Source organism: Salarias fasciatus, chromosome 6 (genome assembly GCF_902148845.1).
Source record: "Salarias fasciatus chromosome 6, fSalaFa1.1, whole genome shotgun sequence".
Classification (NCBI taxonomy): Eukaryota; Metazoa; Chordata; class Actinopteri; order Blenniiformes; family Blenniidae; genus Salarias; species Salarias fasciatus.
In genome coordinates this window covers 9,424,665-9,441,401 of record NC_043750.1, presented here as the reverse complement: position 1 = coordinate 9,441,401, position 16,737 = coordinate 9,424,665, and the positions used below count along the sequence as shown (strand labels likewise).

Genomic DNA, 16,737 nt, shown 5'->3' with positions numbered 1-16,737 from the left:
GTCTTTCCATTCAAACTATAAAATGGCTGAAAATAAAGAAATGTGTGTATCCAGGCTGATGCACTGATGACTGTCCAGCAGCACAAATCTGATCCCTGAACAGCCACATCTCGAAGCAGAACCTAACTTCACATTTAAACCTCAGATAGAGATGAAGTGGGTGAAATTCTGTCGTCAGGAGACAGAAGTTCTCCAGGGCTCCAGAATGTGAGCTGAATTTAAATCCTTCTTCAGAGTTCAGTGCACGTCAACGACACTCCGCTCTCTGTTAGCCTGGTTAGCCACACTGCTAAAGCGCTGACCGGGACCTGTGCTGTCAGGAAAGTGTGAACACAACAACAACAACAACAACAAGGTTCCACATTGGAGGGACTTGAGTCTTTATTTAAATGACTGAAAAACCAACAATCTGCATTCTAGTGAAGTATCAACAGTGTGTATAAAATAAAACCAGCGGTTCCCGTGTGTCTCCAGGCGGCTCTAGATGAAATACTCCAAGCACTTGTTCCGTTCGTCATCCAGTTCTTGGGTCTCGATCTCGAACTTCTTCATGGCGATGAAATACTGAACGAAGGGTTCTCCCAGGGCGCTGCGGATGACGTGGTCCTCCCCCAGCGCCTCCAGGGCGTCGTCCAGCTTGACGGGAATGGCGAAGTCCCTCTGCTGGCTGGGAGCGCGGTTCAGGCCGCTCTCCACGTTCAGGTTCCTGCGGATCCCGTCCAGCCCAGCGGCCACGGTGGCGGCCAGCACGACGTAGGGGTTGGCCATGGCGGAGCCCAGCTTGTTGTCGATGTGCGTCTCCCTGCCGCCGTGGCTCTTGATGTTGAAGGAGCTGCTGTTGTCGTTGCTGCCGCAGGTGGCGTACAGCAGCCGCTTGGGGTCTTTGACGGTCTTGGCGATGTGGCTGCGGCAGCCCAGACCGGGAGACATCAGGCAGCTGAGGGCGGCGGAGTGGAGTCAGGAGGCCGGGCCAGCCACTTCCTGCCGATCTCGGACATCTCGCCCGCCTTCTCGGCACTGTGGAAGAGGCTGCGGCGGCCGTTAGCGTCCCACAAGCTGTGAGACAGCACGCCGGCATTGTACAGGCCGTCGTCGGTGAAGAAGCTGGCGATGTAGCTGTGCTTCCGAGCCATTTCTTTAATGCCGGTGCGGAAAGTAAAGCGGTTGTCCGCAGCCGCTATCCCGAACTCCGGCCTCAGGTTGATCTCCATCTGGCCGGGCCCGCTGGCAGACGCCATGCTGTCTATGTCGGCGCCCATGCAGTACATGCTGTCCACCAGCTGCTGGAAGAACGGCAGGTCGTGGTTGCTGAGCAGGGTGGTGGCGGGGAACAGCAGGGTCTTGGGCCCGATGCGGTCCGGCGCCCCCAGGACGCAGCACTCGTAGGTGAAGGACGAGTGCAGGGAGAAGCCCAGGCTCTGCAGCTGCCCCAGCAGCTGCTTGGCGATGAGGCGCGGCGACGTGCGCAGAGGGCTGCCCGTCACCGTGCACGGGTCGCAGATCACCCGCGCCGTCTGCTCCGCCCACGGCAGCACCCGGAACGTGGACAGGTCGGGGATCAGCAGCACATCGCTGCTGAAGTTGGCGGCGTTGGCGTGGTCCACTTCATTGCTCTTCGGGCTCAAGGTCAACTCAAGGTAACTTCGTGGCATCGGAACTCCGTAGACGGCTTTCTCCTGGGAACACAGCGATCAGTGGTAATGAGTCTGATGGATGAAGGGAGGAGGCGTGGATGGATGATGGATGAATGGATGAATGGATGGATGAATGTATGGTGGATGAATGGATGGATGGATGATGGATGGATGGCTGGTGGATGGATGATGGATGGATGAACAATGTATGTATGGATGGATGGATGGTTAGTGGATGTATGGATGATGGATGGATGGATGATAGATGGACGGATGATGGATGTATTAATGGATGATGGATGGATGGATGGAAGATGGATGGATGGTGGGTGGATGATGGAGGATGGATGGATGGATGATGGATGGATGATGGATGAATGGATGGATGGATAGAGGATGGATGAGGATGGATGATGGATGGATGGATGGATGGATGGATGGATGGATGGATGGATGGATGATGGATGAATGATGGATGGATGATGGATGAATGGATGATGGATGAATGGATGATGGATGGATGGCAGGATGGATGGATGGATGGATGGATGATGGCTGGATGAGGGGCGGATGTCCGTGCGGGGTTCAGTACATGGAAGAAGCGGGACAGGGACAGGTCTTCGGCGCGCGGACACGCGTGCAGGTCGGTGGCTCGAAGCGGTACGAAGTTGATGTTCTCGCGGGCGATCTGCTGCTTGATCTGCTCCATGGCTGCGATGAACCGCTGGTTCCCTGAGATCTCCACCACTCCGTTCTCTCCTTCTGCCGAAACACAGAACAGCGACCGTGTAATTCAAAACTCAGCGGAGCTACGCTTCACTCAAAATGAGTTTGCCATCCATTCATCCATCCATCATCCATCCATCATCCATCCATCATCATCATTCAATCATTCATCCATTCATCCATCCACCATCCATCCATCCAACCATTCATCCATCCATCATCCATCCATCCAACCATTATTCCATTCATCCATCCATCCATCTATCTATCCATCATCCATCCATCCATCCATCATCATCATCATTCAATCATTCATCCATTCATCCTCCATCCATCCATCATCCATCCATCCAACATCTATCCATCATCCTTCCATCATCCATCCACTAGCCATCCATACATCCAAAAATCCATCCATCCATCCATCAATCATCCAGCCATCCATCCATCATTCATCCATCCATCCATCAGTCCATTCATCCATCCATCATCCATCCATCATCCATCCATCCATCATCATCCATCCATCATCTGTCTGGACTGCTTTCAGGTTGGTTGGTAGAGCGGTCGTTTCACAATCAGGGGGTTGTTGGTTCGATACTCCATCTTCCCCTGTCCACATGCCGACGTGTCCTTGAGCAAGACATACAACCTCTAACTGCTCCCAGTATATGGATTGAGCGGCTTGCGTGGCAGCCGCCTGCACCGGTGTGTGAATGGGTGAATGATGAATGTGAATGGATGAATGGGAGAATGGGTGAATGCGAGCTGCGGTGTGAGCAGCGCTGTGTTCACCGCTGCAGGGTCTGGAGCGAATCCCAGCTCCACCCTGGACCAGCGGAGTCAGCTGACCGTCCAAACTGACACACACACGTTCAGCTGGGTTCACCGCTGGGTATGGCCGTGTGTGTGTGTGTGTGTGTGTGTGTGTGTGTGTGTGTGTGTGTGTGTGTGTGTGTGTGTGTGTGTGTGTGTGGACTGCTGAGAGCCATGAAACAAACCATCATCGCCCCAGCAGAGTATCTCCTGTGGTCCGGCTGACTGAGGCTGTGCTGCGTTCCAGTATGAGGCACAGTTTCAATCAGAGTCGAATCCGTCAAACAGCCGTGAGGCGTTTCATCCGTTTCACTCAGCTGAATGCAAACACAACTAATCCAAAGAAAATATCCCTGTGGTGTGTGTTGGTGGCTGAATCCAGCCGAGTCATCCAAATCAAACGACTCCATCCAAAGCACTGCTAGCATCGCTTGACAAGCTGAATGCTAACTCACATTTGTTACAAACCCCGACACAAACAGCCAATCACATTTCTTCATGGACGGGAGGACGAGCAGCGGTGGACCCACCTGAATGAGAAGCTCCAGTCTGTCCCCAGGAGCCGGCGCTGGAATATGTGTGTGTCCTGCCTCCGGGTTGCCTATTTGTGTTAGCGCTAGCCCTGAAAGCGCTGGATGAATCCGCGGCGGGGGGCCCCTGAATGGACACGCTGGCTCTGGACTCAGGCCCCTGAATGGACGCAATGTCTCTGGACTCGGGCCCCTGAATGGACGCGCTGTCCCTGGACTCGGGGCCCCTTCTGGAAGCGTCCGCCTGAGGTTTGAAGGTGCTGAAGGCCCTGGGGGGGCTCCTGTCTGCTCTCCCGCCGCCGCCGTGGAGGTAGGAGTAGGGCCGTGCCGGCCCCCCGTCATCCCCCCCCGGACGCTCAGCAGGGGACTGTCCCTCAGGAGGCTCTTCAGCTCCTCCATGGTCTGCCTGGACACGCCGGCCTCGCCGCAGGACGGCCCGGCCGGGACGGGCCGCTCCGGGCCAGTCCCCCGACCCGGCCGGGTCCTCCGTCCGGAGGTCGTCCGCCGGCCTGGGGGGCAGGGGGCCGATGGAGATGACCGTGGGGGGGTCTTGGCACACCGGGGGCCCGGTTGGGGGGTGAAGGATGGCCGGCCCGCCGCTCCTGCTGCTCCAGTCCCCCGGGGGGGCCTGCTTCCCCGTCACCCGGACCCCCTTCCGGGCGGCCAGGCTCATGCCCGAGCCGTCGATCGGTCCGGCCTCCGGGAGTCCGGCCCTGGAAACACACCGCGGCGCCGTCACAGAAAACCACGAACGGCGGCGAGAAAGCAGAAAATACCCCAGAGACAAGTTTAACCACGTTTCCCCTGACAGGACTGAGAGAGGTGGGGCGTACCTGCAGGTCTCCGGAGTCCGCCATGTCTCAGTGTGGACTCGGGGCCGGGGACCTGGTCTGCTGGCCTCCTGTGAAGGCTCGGCCAAACTTGCACATTAATTCTTATAGACAGTTGGTACAATGGCGACGGATTAGAAAATTCTTTCTGCTCTCGACACCCGCCGGAGTCTGGCTGGAAACTGGCAGCGGCCGCCGCCGCCGGGCCCGGAGCGCCGCTGCCGTCAGCTCATTGGCTGCCGGTGGCGCCATTCAGCAAGGCCTTTGTGTCGCCGCTGACAGAAACCGCCGCGATCAGCAGCTTCCAGAAGAGAACCAGGCTGAAAGGCTGAGGGGACTGTGACAACAAATCTACTGCTGGTACTACTGCTAATACTACTACTGCTAATACTACTGCTGCTACTACTGCTACTGCTGCTACTGCTACCGCTGCTACTGCAGAATCAGACCTGGTACTGTCTGATCCAGGACAGTGGTACCCGTGTCTGATCCAGGACTGTGGTTCCAGGTCTCAGTGCGGCTCTTCCTGACCGGGCCGCTCTGCTCCGGTTCATGGATGCCATGATTTTCTCTGTTGTGATTCAGAGTCAACGTGATGAAAATGTTTGTTTTGGTCCAGATTGGTGCCTCTGGCAGGCCTGTTGTGGCACTCTGGCCTTATGTTGGACACCCCTGGTCTCGTGCATCATGGCTGCCCCCTTCAGGCCCTGTTTCTGCAGCATTTCCAGAGAAACTCTTCATTTCCACCTTTCTGTTGGTTTTGTTTTTACACTACAACTCTTTGAAAACGACGTCTGTTTCCATGGAAACAGCTGTTGAAAACCCTGTAGTGAGTTGGAAGTAATGGACGGGAGTCTGTATGAACTGAAAAGTATAATATATATATTATATATTTATAATAAATATAGCAGACACCGTGTTCCTGCCAGAGTGAAAACCCCTGAAACATCTGTGAAGATGTGTTGATGCAGCTGGGAGCCCGGATCATCACGGGTTGGAAAAGTCCCATTTGCCGGTTTCGCGTCCGGTTATGTGACAATAGTGAAGAAACAACATGGCCGCCTCCAGCAGAGCTGATTGGTTCAGAGAAGATTTGATGGAGGCTGTTGTGCTCAGCAGGGTTGCCGGCTAACAGGGCTTCTGCAGACAGACACCGAAACGGCAACGTTTTCTGATTTCAGCTGAAAACAGTCAGTCGAAAGAGGCCTGGGTCGCCAGACCCAACATGGAGACGGGGTCAGGGTCGGGTCGGGGTCGGGGTCAGGGTCACGGTCAGGGTCACGGTCAGGGTCGGGAGGATTGAATCTGCGGCGGGTTTCTCCCAGGAGAACGTCGTTCTTCTCGTGTTTCTCTTAAAGTTCTTATCGGTTGAAAAAAGGTCACTTCAGCTGTTCTCAATAAACTCATTTCTGGCTCACATTCAGGGCCGGGTCTAGCCAGGCATGAATGAGGGGGCAGCCACAAATGTTGAGGGGGGGACATTGTGCTCCAGCACCTTTTACCATGTCTAACTGACAAATTCACCCACTAGGATGTGGGTACACTGAGCAAGTACCTTGTAAGGTGTGTTGTCTCAAATGCTTGGCATTTGTTTTATTGTAGTTATTGTTGTAGACTAGGGCTGGGCGATATGGCTTCAAATCAATGTCACGATATACTGAGAACCTCACCTCGATAACGATAAATGGACGATAATTCCGATAATTCCCTATATTATTAGTACTATATTATTCATATTATTAGTTTTCAACTTGTGAAAAGTAGGAAATACCTGACATCTCTTTAAAAAAAAAACTTTGCATTGCAGTTTAAAAAAAACTGGCAAGTTCCATAAATTCCGAAATAAATAACTTACATCTAACCCTCTCCCATTCTTCATCAATACAGTGCAGTGTAAGGGTCCTTCATAATCAACGCAAAGGCATGCAAACACGAACGCACCACGTGTCAGCTTCCCCTGTTTTTTGTGCTATGCACTGTTCATATTCATAATTTAACAACATGTTAAATTATTATTTGCTTTAAAATGTAAATTACTTAGCAGAGGCGAGAAACATGACACGAGAAACAGCTTGATATATTTTATATTGAGGGGGCAAGCAAGACATTAAGACATTAAGAAGTGGAGCGGAGGAGAGAGGCAAAAGATAATAAAAATATATTAAATATAATATATTTTGGGGGAGTAGTTTGAGGGGGCACACATTTATTTGAGGGGGCCAGGCCCCCTCTTGCCCCTGCGTAGACCCGACCCTGCTCACATTTCTTCTTTTTGCATTTTTGAAGAGCAGCTTAGAACCTTCTGAAGATCCGACCGCTGGAGAACAAACGGCTGCAAGTGACATGAACGACAGTGAAAAGAGAGCAGCAGCCTGGAATCCTGCTCCTCGGTCTGGATTCGCCCCTCCTCCCAGATCCGTCCGGACCGGAGACCCTGAAGCAGACCGGAGCGCTCCGTCCACGTGACCTGCAGCCGGGAGATGTCTGGGCAGAACACCGCACAGCTTCAGGGTGGGGCTTCAGCGGCCCGGTCGAGGCGAAGGCAGAGACCCCCGCAGGAAGCGCTGAAGCTCCCAGACCGGACTTCAGAGTAGAAGAGCAGGAAGCCTCCGACGAGCAGCGCAAAAGAAATCAATCACACAACGGTCACTTACGATGAGTTTCACACTAAATCAAGGAATGTGATGTGAAAACATCCAGATTTAATCATCAGCCCTCACAGCGGTTTATTCCTGATAAAACTCACTTTTCTTCCACATGGACAGATTCTAAGTTGTTTTGTTGTTTATAACGTGACTCTGGTTTCAGTGCAGGTTTGTTCAAATTACCAGAAGTGAATTTCTATGATCGTTCAAGAAGATGATTCTGAACACCACTTAACAGGACCATGACGACAGGACAACCGTGTCACCATGGGACCGTGGTGATCCCTTTGGAGAAGGAAGGAAAGAATCAGGAAAAACCCACAGAATCGTAACGGGGACGGAAAGCAGCAACATGTCACAGCCGCAGTCTGAAAATGATCAGTGAAGAGGAACTGTGGCGACCTGGGTCAGACTGGCACAAGAATCACCAGATTAGCTCCAGATCGTTCTGCTCATTGCACTTTGTGAGTTCCTCCTCACACTGATGGGTTAAATAGGCACTACGCAAAACCAGCTGTTGATTTTCAGGTCTGAGCTAAATGTAGAGCAACTTGAAAGAAATCTGATGGAGGCTCACTAAAGGGATGTGGGAATTTCCTCAGTTGTTAATAAATGGTAGATTGAAAAAATTTCAGGACCATTAACAAGGTTGATTTCAAGAAAAGAAAGGAAGTTTTCTCTGGGGATGTAATATTAAATTAATTTAATTTAATTTAATTTAATTTAATTTAATTTAATTCAATTTAATTTAATTTAATTTAATTTAATTTAATTTAATTTAATTTAATTTAATTTAATTTAATTTAATGTTTCCAGTCGGTGTTTTAAACGCTGACAGGCAGAGCCGGATTGTGACGTCAGCCCGTCGCCTTCGCTCGGCTTCGGCCAGTTTCGTCGGGAGACTTCGGCTCCGCTCGGACAGACAGCGCCGGACTGTATGGTGCAGAACATTTCTTCTTCTCAGCTGTTTTTCTGGGGACCGGCTGTATGATTAAGCTACATCTTCAATGGAGTAAGCATATCCCAGTAAGTACCGGCTGCCGCCGTCCTCCCCGCGCTGCCATTTGTGTGCCGCTCAGTGCTTCGCCGCGTTAAATCAGTACGGCTGCTAGCCGCTGCTGTCCGGTCAAATCACGGCCTCCTCCGCCGCTCGGCGGCCGGAGCGGCTCCGTGATTCGCCTCCGGTCCATAAGGCGCTCCGGAGCACCGAGCAGGGTGGGTTTACCGCGGGTTTCTGGGGTTTCTGGGGTGTCCCGGGTCTCGGGGCCGGGTTTGGGGGAGGACGCGGCTGTCGGGACCGCTTCCAGCCGGTTCCTACAAGTTAGTCCCGGAAAGCGAGCCGCTAGCCGCATTAGCACGAGACGTCCGTCCGTAGGGGGGCTTTTTACCGAGAGGCCCAGGTACACGCCGCAGAAACGTCCCGGTGTGTGTGTGTTTGTGTGTGTGTGTGTGTGTGTGTGTGTGTGTGTGTTGCAGCCTGCAGGCCTCTAACGGGAGATGATGGCGGCCGGGCTGCTCTCCTCACACAAAGGACACTTCCAGCCTCTTAACGTGCTGCTGGAATCCTCCACCTCCTCCACCCTGCCGCCTCCTCCACCTCCTCCCGTTTCAACACATTTATTCCATCAATCACAGCCTGTCCTGCTATTTTGATGAATGCAGGTTTTTTTTTTCTTCCTTTTTTGCTCCAGTGAGAAAATAACGAAGCTCCACCACTTCCGGTCTAAACAAAACACTTTAATGACGTTAAAGCTGATTGTGTGTGTGGTGTGTGTGGTGTGGGGGGGGGGGGGGGGTGGGGGGGGGGGTGGGCTCAGCCCAGCCCCCTCAGATGTGACCTACATGTCAGTAATGAAACATCCTTTCTGTTGTCCATCGGCACTGTGGGGGGGCTGGAGGGGGGGTCTGGGGGTGAGGGGGGGTTAGGAGAGGACATCCTGCTTGCTGCAGAGGAGGAAACAGAAGGATCAGCTGCTGAGCGCCACCCACAGGTCTGGAGGAATCCTGAACCGGCCGGTTTGACGAGGGCCGATCGATTGTCGGTGTTTGTCGCAGAATGTTGACTGAACGCGACGCTCTGCTCAGGGGTGTCAAACATGGGGCCCGCGGGCCCAGCCCGACCGCCACCTGTGATAAAGTGGAGCTGCAGTACCTGGGTTTGGCCACCAGGGACTGAGCTGGAAGTGGTTTTCTGTGGATCTGTCCAGTTGTTCAGACTCTGGAGACGGAAGTGGTGGAACCAGAGCCGGTGGGATCTGCCGAGCTGGGACCGCATCTGTCTGAAACAGCAGGAAAGGTTGTGATTGGTTACTTATTCAGCTTCAGCACCGGACCATGTGAAAAAGTAGAACGATGATATCTACACACTGTTTCAGGAGAAAAAACACATCATGTCTGATTCTGGTTTCTTGACGGCACGTAAAGAAGCAGATAGTATAAAGATGTCCGTTTTCCTTCAGACCCATTCTTCTGCGGTTGTTGTTGGACGGGTTGGGAGACGTGGACTGTGTGTAGACACAGTCAGACTTCAGGGTGGAGGGTCGTGGTGATGGCTGTTCTCTGATTGGAGCTGCCGCTGGGCGCCCGTGTTCCACTGGCGTTCCTCTGGACTGGAGTCTGTCGTCAGTTCAAGCTTCAGTCCTGCTGGAGCTCCGATGACGTGGTGATCAGTGTGTGTGGAGCCCGATGACGTGGTGATCTTGTGTGTGTGTGTGTGTGTGTGTGTGTGTGTGTGTGTGTGTGTGGTGTGTGTGTGTGTGTGTGTGGTGTGTGTGTGTCCCTCGAACATCATGCTTGAGTCAGCAGGTTTTCTGTGATCAAACACGGATCTGACGTTGTACCATCAGTAGACCTTGAACACCCCCCACACACACACACACACACACACACATGCAGCTGCAAAATGAGCCTCTCACCTGAAGTGACTCTAAACTGGTGGAGGATTCAGGCCGGTCGCTTAGCTGTGTGTGTGTGTGTTGTAAAGCTAGGTTTGCACCTCGCACGACTTTTTTGCCACGATGTTGTCGTGGCAAGGCATGCCAAACTAGCAGGCTCCCGCACTGTTCACGAGTACTTCCACGAAATGCGCGGCCATCAATGTCACGAACTGGCACGATGCATTCACGCATAGTTCACGTGCTTCCCGCATTGGAACGGCGTGGTTGCGCAATTCTTCACGCAATATTCCCTTATTCAGACCCGCCCTCTTCTCTAGGGGCGGGACTTCCGCTTTGTGTTGGCACTTCCGCTTACCCGACAACTGCGGTGAAAACAAATGAGAAAATGAAAACAAAAACAAAAAACAAAAACCTCTCTTGAAAGCTCTAATGGAACAACTCTGCCTCATCCGAGCTTTTTAGCAGCGTGGGAGGACGACATGCGGAAGTGGTCTCCAGTCATGTCCGTCATATTTTTAATGACTTTGTGCTAGCGCTGGGTGTGGATGGTTCAGCCATGCAGCCAGCATCCTCCCGCATTGTCCCGATGAGTTCACGAGGCGTTCACGGACAGTGCATTGTTCCCGACGAGTTCACGAGGCGTTCATGGACAGTTGGCGCACAGTTCACGGCCCGGTCACGATATTTTGTCGTGACCAAAATTTTGAACATTTCAAAATTCATGGCACGCAGTCGCGACGGGTTTACGCACAGTTCACGCCACTTTACGAGTGGTTTGCGACTCCATTCGTGCCAATGCGTGCCACAGAATCATGCAAGTGTAAAACCTAGCTTAACCCTCTCTCTCTCTGTTCGCAGCAGTTTCTGTGGTGTTCTGGGTCACACATTTATGGAGTTTCTGAAGGGCAGTGGAGTACTATGCCAGGCTCAGCACGCCGCCGCCGCCGATGCCGACGAGTGAAGGGCCCGCCCCGCCGTCGACCCCGCGTACTCGAGCCTCAGGAGGGACCCCGGCACGTCGGCAGGACCGGGCCTGAGCGGGCCTGATGGGGTAACTCCGCCCGCTGCGCCCCCGCCCCGTCGGCCGCTGCCCGGCCCAGTCCAGGCGGAACCCCGCCTTGGTTTTTCTTCCCTCCCTGTTCTCGGCGGGGATCCTGAAGGCCCGGCCTCTCGGCGCCCTTCCTGACTGTCCGCCCCGTTTCTCCGCTACCAGCTCCCCAGATCCCTGTTTGGTTTTTCATTTCCTGGTATTTGCTGGAGGCTTTTTGTTTGTGGACATTTCGAGTTCGCTCGGATTCCCGTTAGCTTTCTGTAGTTCTCTATATTTTGTGGCGTCGTCACGATGGCTCGTATGAACAGACCGGCGCCGGTGGAGATCACCTACAAGAACATGCGCTTCCTCATCACCCACAATCCCACCAACGCCACGCTCAACAAGTTCATCGAGGTGAGCAGCGTCCGGGGGAGGAAGTGAAGCCGTGCCGTGACCGCTGACCCCTGACCCCTGACCCCGGTCTGTATTCACAGGAGCTGAAGAAGTATGGCGTCACCACCGTGGGTCCGAGTGTGGTGAGGCCACCTACGACGCCACCACTGGTGGTCAAAGAGGGAATCCAGGTCCTGGTGAGTACTTCCTGTTCCTGTTCCACACAGCCAGGCTCAGCAGGCAGCTTCATGACCGCCGCTCCATCTGCACCGCCCCCGCCCCCCTCCCCCCTCCCCCCCAGGATTGGCCCTTTGACGACGGGGCCCCTCCCTCCAACCAGATCGTGGACGATTGGCTGAATCTGCTGAAGCTGAAGTTCAGGGAGGAGCCGGGCTGCTGCATCGCTGTGCACTGTGTGGCGGGCCTGGGGAGGTGAGCGCAAACGCCACAACTACACCGAGACAACACATACGGCTACACCCCGACTACACCGTAACAACGCCATGGCGACACCCCAAATACACCGCGAATACACTGTGACAACACCACGGCTACACCTCGACTCCACCATGACAACACCACGGTTACACCTCGACTCCACCATGACAACACCACGGCTACACCCCGACTACACCGCAACAACACCACGGCTACACCCCGACTACACCGTAACAACACCACGGCTACACCCCGACTACACCGTAACAACACCACGGCTACACCCCGACTACACCGTAACAACACCACGGCTACACCCCGACTACACCGTAACAACGCCATGGCGACACCCGACTACACCGTGACAACACCACGGCTACAGCCCGACTACACTGTGACAACACCATGGCTACACCCAACTACACCGTGACTACACTGACAACACCGCGGCTACACCTCGAGTCCACCCCGACTACACCGTGACAACACCATGGCTACACCCCGACTACACCGTGACAACACCACGGCTACACCCCGACTACACTGACAACACCACGGCTACACCCCGACTACACTGACAACACCACGGCTACACCTCGACTCCACCCCGACTACACCGTGACAACACCACGGCTACACCCCGACTACACCGTGACAACACCACGGCTGCACCCCGACTACACCACGGCTGCACCCCGACTACACCACGGCTACACCCCGACCACACCGTGACTGCGCCCCGACCACACCGCGACTGCGCCCCGACCACACCGCGACTGCGCCCGACTACACCATGACCGCACCCCAACCACACTGCGACAAAGCCGCGACTAAACCCCAGCCGCGCCGCGACTACACCCTAACTACACCATAACTACCCTGCGATCGCGCCATGACTATACCCCAACTGTGCCCCTAATTCACCGCGACTACAGCCCGACTACACCCCAAGCGCACCGCGACTACACCACCCCAACTGCACTGTGACTACACTGAATTTTAATTGAATTTAAATAGAACGCTGCGTCTACACCCCGTACTACACCCACACGAACAGTCAGACCACACTGGTGTGTAGTCGGCCAGTTCTGTCTTGTTACTTTTGGTTCTGACCATTTCATGTCAGGCTCTGTGCGATTCTGTCTGTTCGGACTGGTTCTATCCGGTTCTGACCGGTTTCTATCCCATTCTAACCGGTTCTGTGTGGGTTTATGTGGTTGTTGACTGGTTCTGTGTGGCTCCATCCTATTCTGACCGGTTTTCTGACCGTTCTATCCGGTGAAATGCAGTCAGTGACCTCAGAAACACGCAGTGAGTTTTGACCCGTCCTCCTTGTCCACAGAGCTCCGGTTCTGGTGGCGCTGGCCCTGATCGAGTGTGGGATGAAATACGAAGACCGCTGTCCAGTTCATCCGACAGTAAGGTCCACCGCACCGCCAGTCCACTGCACCACAGCGCCGGCCCACCACTTCTCACGCTGTGGCTGAAAGACTCGGCGGAGCGATGAGTCAGGGCTGTAAATAGAAAGGAGGAGGAGGAGAGGGAGGGGTAGAGGACTAGCTAGCGTTAGCCATGGAGGCTGGATGGAAACACTGCTGGACTGAGGCTGAGTCCGGAAAAGCGAGTTTGTGACAGCAGATACCAGTTGCCATGGAAACACCCCAACAAGCTGGAGGGAGAGACACGGCTGCTAGCATCGATGCTACGCTAGCTAGCAACCTACCGCTAGCAGTTCACAAGTTAGCAATGAGGGATGTTAGATAATAGCAAGTCAAAGTAATGTGAAAAAAAACACAGAGTGAACTTCACTTATGAATGATACATTTATTTTGAGACAAGAAAAGTAACAAAGTAAATATATTAAGCAATACTTCATACCACATTCCATAAACAAAAACAAAATTTTACAGAAATGGTATATAAAAAATAAAAAAAGCCCAACAAATACAATTAGCTGAATATAGAATTTCATTTGTTGAATGTATCTTGAAAGGAGCAGGAAGAAGGCAACTTATTAACTCTCACCCTATAATGAATGAATGAAGTACATTAGTATATATATTCATATAACACCAGACCTACACCAATCAATACATCTTAAGTTACATATACAATATAATACCAGATATAAATATATCTATGTACACATACCACCTATCAGCTGAAACGGCTTCTCAGTCTGAGAGCTACTGGAACAGCTTTGATTTAACGGGATTATGAGGCAGTGCGTTTCAGTGGAGACGGAGCCCTCTAGTGGTCATGGAGCGCAACTGCAGTAGGGAGTTAGAAATCCAGGTTACACCTGCAGAGAACATTGTCAATGTTGACGCCTGACTCTGGGTTCTCTGGGTTCTGCGTCTGACTCTGGGTTCTCTGGGTTCAGTGGGTGTGACTCTGGGTTCTCTGGGTTCAGTGGGTCTGACTCTGGGTTCTCTGGTTCCCTGCAGGAAGCGTCGAGGAGCCTTCAACAGCAAGCAGCTCTTCTACCTGGAGAAGTATCGTCCAAAGATGCGCCTGCGCTTCAAAGATTCCAACGGCCATCGCAATAACTGCTGCATCCAGTAGAACGAACACACACACACACACACACACACACACACACACACACACACACACACACACACACACACACACACACACACAGAGGTTTGTACTTCTATAGTTGTGAGGACACTGATTGACATAATGCATTTCCTAGCCCCTCACCCTGACCCTGACCTGGACCCTAAACCTGACTGTGACCCTAAACCAGAAATCCAGTCTGAACCTCAAAAAGGCCAAAGGGGTCTGTGGAATAGTGAGGACCGGCAAAAATGTCCTGACTTCCCAAAATTGTCCTCACTTGTAAGGTTATAAACCCATGATGGTCCTCACAATGATAGCTGTACAAGTACACACACACACACACGCACACACACTGTCTTCAGGCTTCGTCCCCCCCCTCGTGGTGTCGCCTCTCCTGGACCCTCCAGCCTCAGTGATTCACTTTCCCCTGAAATCAGTGTCAAAATAAAAAGCAGAAGAATAAATAATGTGAGTTTCCTCTCCATGTGCCCCCCTCCCCTCCCCCTACCCCCCCGGCCGCCGTGCGGCGCCGTACCTTGTTGGATTAGCCGTTCAGAAGCATCCAAAGAGTCCGGTGGCCGGCAGGATGGATAGAAAGAGGTTTGCCTTCCGACCAATCAGAGCGCTCGTCCAGAAATGCCTTACTTACAACCCCAGTGGAACGAGGCAGAGGAGGCGGGACTCCACCCCCGCGGCGTTTGGAAAGCTCTTTCATTTTTCTACTCTGAACCCCAACAAAGCGTGGCCTTGGTCTGGCGCTGCCGCCCCTCAGTACCGGTTTTTAATATCGACGCTTCACTGTTGCGATATCCGTCAGTTTAAGTCCTGGAACTTGTTCTTGTTCTCGGTTCTGTTTCTTTACTCTTATGGAACCTTCTGTTTACTGATTAACTGCCATGTCCCAAATGTGATGATCTTCTTTTTATTTTTTATTTTCTTTCCTTTGGCTTCAAACTGGACTTCCAGCGTCTGCGATATTTTGTACGCCTTTTTATTTGATGTCGGTAACTTAAGACTTGGATACTTGATGATTTTCTGTATTTGGAACATGTACTGTTGTTAGGTTGGATATTTATACTCGGTGGACGTGTGGTTTCGTACCGTGAGCGACGACTTGTACCTGTTCACCGAACATTAAACGATACACTGAAAAACACGGTGGGTTCCGGAGCCTTCTTTCACCCTGAAGCATGATCCCCGTACCGAACCCGGACCCGGTCTCTCTGAGAGCACAGAACCGCAGAACTCCAGGTGTCAGGGGAACCTTCAATTCAACCTTATTGATACAGAAACCGTTACAGCACAGTCGGAGAACCCAGCAGATCCACAGGAGAACCCTGCAGAACCAGGCTCAGAGGAGGAGAACCCTGCAGAACCAGCTCAGAGGGGGAGAACCCTGCAGAACCAGGCTCAGAGGAGGAGAACCCTGCAGAACCAGGCTCAGAGGGGGAGAACCCTGCAGAACCAGGCTCAGAGGGGGAGAACCCTGCTGGGTTCACTGTTACGGCCCACTTTAACAGCATTACGCACAGGCGCAGCCAAACCAGCCCCTTTTGAGTTTGCGTGAAAAGTCCTGGATTTGTTTTTTAACAAAGGACAGTCGAACTGAAAGTGTCCGTGCCTCTGACAGTAGAGACATAAATGATTCCCTTCGGGCATCGGAGGCCCTTTGAACTCAGAGTGTTTGGCCCCACTAGGCCCCCACCTGGCTCTCCACCGAGGTTCAGGCCTGATTAAGCCGAAGCTATGACTTGACCCAACATTGTGCGAAAACTCTTTATGAGTGAGCACATACTCATCCTGCCAACGTAGCAGCATCCGACGCATTCAAAGCCTTTTGCTCATTGATATGTGGCAATTTTGTCCAGTAAACAGTTCCTGAACTCCTCCATCAAAATCAACTCCTGAAGCTGTTTGTAGTTTTTTTACATTTTGTGAGGCACACCAGCTGTGAAACAGTGCGACTTTCTCACGGCCAAACTCAACGTAACACTCTTTGTCTGTCTTTTTAAAGTTTTGCAATTTCTGGCGATAGGCCTCCGGCACCATTTCACACGCCCTTGAGCCACACTCTGAACTTTGTCATATCTTAAGCTTTCTTCTGGAGACAAACGCTGCATCAGCCTCCTGAGCCTCGCCTGTAGAGACAACACTGCAGAAGTAAAGGCCGCACATTCTCAGGCCAGGCTAAAGTTTTAGCCTCGAATAAAACAAAGAATTTATCAACATC

The 16,737-nt window shown here is 52.7% G+C and overlaps 2 protein-coding genes across 2 annotated transcripts; one reads left to right on the top strand and one right to left on the bottom strand.

Moving 5' to 3' along the window:
- Positions 1-480: 480 nt before the first annotated feature.
- Positions 481-4,563, bottom strand: lgsn (lengsin, lens protein with glutamine synthetase domain). The gene is given in 7 exon segments (XM_030092903.1): positions 481-966; positions 969-1,676; positions 2,227-2,396; positions 3,707-4,051; positions 4,054-4,215; positions 4,266-4,419; positions 4,540-4,563. Coding segments are annotated over 7 exon segments (2,049 nt in total).
- A 3,490-nt stretch (positions 4,564-8,053) lies between these two features.
- ptp4a1 (protein tyrosine phosphatase 4A1) lies at positions 8,054-15,237 on the top strand. The gene is given in 7 exon segments (XM_030094589.1): positions 8,054-8,207; positions 10,937-11,525; positions 11,606-11,701; positions 11,806-11,936; positions 13,285-13,339; positions 13,341-13,360; positions 14,390-15,237. Coding segments are annotated over 6 exon segments (525 nt in total). The 5' UTR covers positions 8,054-8,207; positions 10,937-11,420; the 3' UTR covers positions 14,508-15,237.
- Positions 15,238-16,737: the final 1,500 nt, after the last annotated feature.